The sequence below is a fragment of the Penaeus vannamei genome, chromosome 7 (assembly GCF_042767895.1).
Source record: "Penaeus vannamei isolate JL-2024 chromosome 7, ASM4276789v1, whole genome shotgun sequence".
NCBI lineage: Eukaryota > Metazoa > Arthropoda > Malacostraca > Decapoda > Penaeidae > Penaeus > Penaeus vannamei.
In genome coordinates, this window is record NC_091555.1 from 15,375,680 (window position 1) to 15,378,201 (window position 2,522).

General features: G+C 37.9%; 1 protein-coding gene across 2 annotated transcripts in view; it reads left to right on the top strand.

Annotated features, from left to right (window-relative positions):
• The first annotated feature begins 1,151 nt into the window (after nucleotides 1-1,151).
• The window catches only part of LOC113801040 (uncharacterized), a 10,013-nt gene continuing 8,642 nt past the window's right edge, over nucleotides 1,152-2,522 (top strand). Inside the window, exon 1 of one of the 2 annotated variants that reach the window (XM_027351844.2) lies at nucleotides 1,152-1,298. Coding sequence is in view for 1 of the 2 variants with exons in the window: in XM_027351846.2 (XP_027207647.1) it covers nucleotides 1,949-2,036 (88 nt within the window). In the remaining variant the exon portion in view is untranslated. Of the gene's footprint in view, nucleotides 1,299-1,919; nucleotides 2,037-2,522 lie in introns of those variants that run through there. The other variant, XM_027351846.2, reaches the window with a different exon arrangement.

The window sequence follows — 2,522 nt, forward strand, 5'->3', positions numbered from 1 at the left end:
CACACACGCACACGCACACGCACACGCACACGCGCATACACACACACACACACACACACACACACACACACACACACACACACACACACACATATATATATATATATATATGTGTGTGTGTGTGTGTGTGTGTGTGTGTACAGACACACACACACACACACACACACATATATATATATATATGTGTGTGTGTGTGTGTGTGTGTGTGTGTGTGTGTGTGTGTGTGTGTGTGTGTGTGTGTGTGTGTGTGTGTGTGTGTCTGTGTGTGTGGCCAAAAATATGATATGACATTTAAGCTGAATTTCGTGATCCGGCCTCACATCCCTGCGCACTTACCTCATAAACGCCGGTACTTTGAGTGCATTTTACTTCAGAAGAAATACTCCTTTAACGCCCAACATATACAAAATCCCTCCTTTTAAATATACAAGAAAACAATATGATTAGAACATCTCAGTTCTGCTGATAGAAAGAGAGAGAGAGAGAGAGAGAGAGAGAGAGAGAGAGAGAGAGAGAGAGAGAGAGAGAGAGAGAGAGAGAGAGAGAGAGAGAGAGAGAGAGAGAGAGAGAGAGAGAGAGAGAGAGAGAGAGAGAGAGAGAGAGAGAGAGAGAGAGAGAGGGGGGGGGGGTGCATGTTGTGTTCTATACAGACCTTGAGTGAGATAAGAGACAATAGATTGAGTGAGGGAGGAGGTAGCAACAACAATAAAAAATCTTATCCCATGAGTAAAAGGTTCATGTAAAATATAAGCTTATATAAAATAAACGAGCAGTAGAAGCATCCCAGAATGCAATGCGCGAGAGCAAACCCAACCCAGAGAAATGAAAACAAAAGGCAAAACAAAGGAAACTGCAACCAAGCAAAATCCTCAAAGACAAAGAAGTGAAAAAGAAATGGCACAACCAAAATGAAATCAAAACATCACCAAACCCAAAACCAATACCACTTTCCTTATAGTTCGTCCTGTGATTCTGTGGAACTCCAGGAAAACAAATAAACCAAAGGCAAAGCAGACCGAGTGGAAAACAAAACAAAACCCAAGCAACACCTGCAAGTAGCAACAACAAGCAAAACATCAACATCAACAAACAAGAAAATAATAAATACAACACCCAAAACGAGAGAATAACCAACCCAAAAGCTTCCATACAAAAAGACACACCAAACAAAGAAGCCCAAGATAAAAACAAAAACAAAAGCACATGTTGGCATCCCTTCGCGGAGCAGTCTCTCCCTCGGAAGAGTTTCCTCCTTCAGTTCCCTTTCCGTCGCGCCAAGGTCGTGTCTTCGTCGAGTGGTGAGGCTCAAAACCCCCGCTTTTCTTAATGCTTAAAACTACCAGTACCTTATTTTTGAAATCTCTGGCTTTTAATGTACGAGACCACTGGTTTTAGGAACACAAGAACATCATTTCTCCGAAGGGTGATGTTTCGATGAACATTTTTTTTTTGAAAGCACCAAAGCAACTTCTTTTAAAGACAGGGCAATTATACCTGTTTTGTATTTTTTCCTTCCTGTTATCAGAAGCAAAGCAAGTTTAGATTATTTCACCTAAACGAAACGGGAAGTTTTGTATTTTAGTTTGTATTTTTCAACGTTTTGTATGATATGTAGTCTGTCCGTGTTTACGTTTTTGTTGTGTTTTTATATGCCTATTTCATTCCATTGTTTTTTCCGATAAATGATAGCAGAGTTTTTGCTTTGATTTCAAGTGAATATATTATGCTAGCATTATTCATTATTGGATGTTTCAGGTGATTAAAGAAAAAAAATCGATTGTTCATTGAAAATGACTGATGTAGGGAAAGTAGCTGGATTATTATAAGTTGGAAATATATACAATTATCACAGTTTTCATGATTTGTATTGATAAGATAGTCTCAGATTAATCATTATAGTCACCATTGTTCAGTTCTTTTGTTAACTTGTTGTGTGCTAATTCATTGGATGCTAAATTCTTGTGATTTTGCTTATTTCTTTACATTTTGGCAGACAATTGTTTCCATGTTTAGAGTTAATTTGTTTTTAGAAAGTGGTGAGTAGTTAAAGATATGATTGTAAGCAACATGTTTATGAGTGGGAACCTCTAGGCACCACTTGAGAATGAATTTGAAAAGTTTTGTTATCCTGTAATCTAACAAAGGTATGGTTTCAGTTTCATATAGCCATATGGTACAAGTTAAACTTTGCCTGTAGTGGATATGATGAAACAAAATTAGTTACTTTTCCTCTATGGCATTTCCTTTGCAAGTTTTTAAGAAAAAGATTCTGGGTAATTTTACAGAATAGTTCTGCCAAGCAGATTGTGATGATTTTGGCATTGGTGGATTCCTCTCACTTTCTACAATCCAAATATATACAAATTATGGTGTGGAAACCCTTATTATCGACAATCTTGATCCTGATAACATGGGAAGGCATGAAAGGTACCATAGAAATTGCGGGGTAAAATATAAATAATATAGACGGAATGAATCACTATATTGTCTAATGCTGGGGGCTACCACCCCCCAACCCCCAC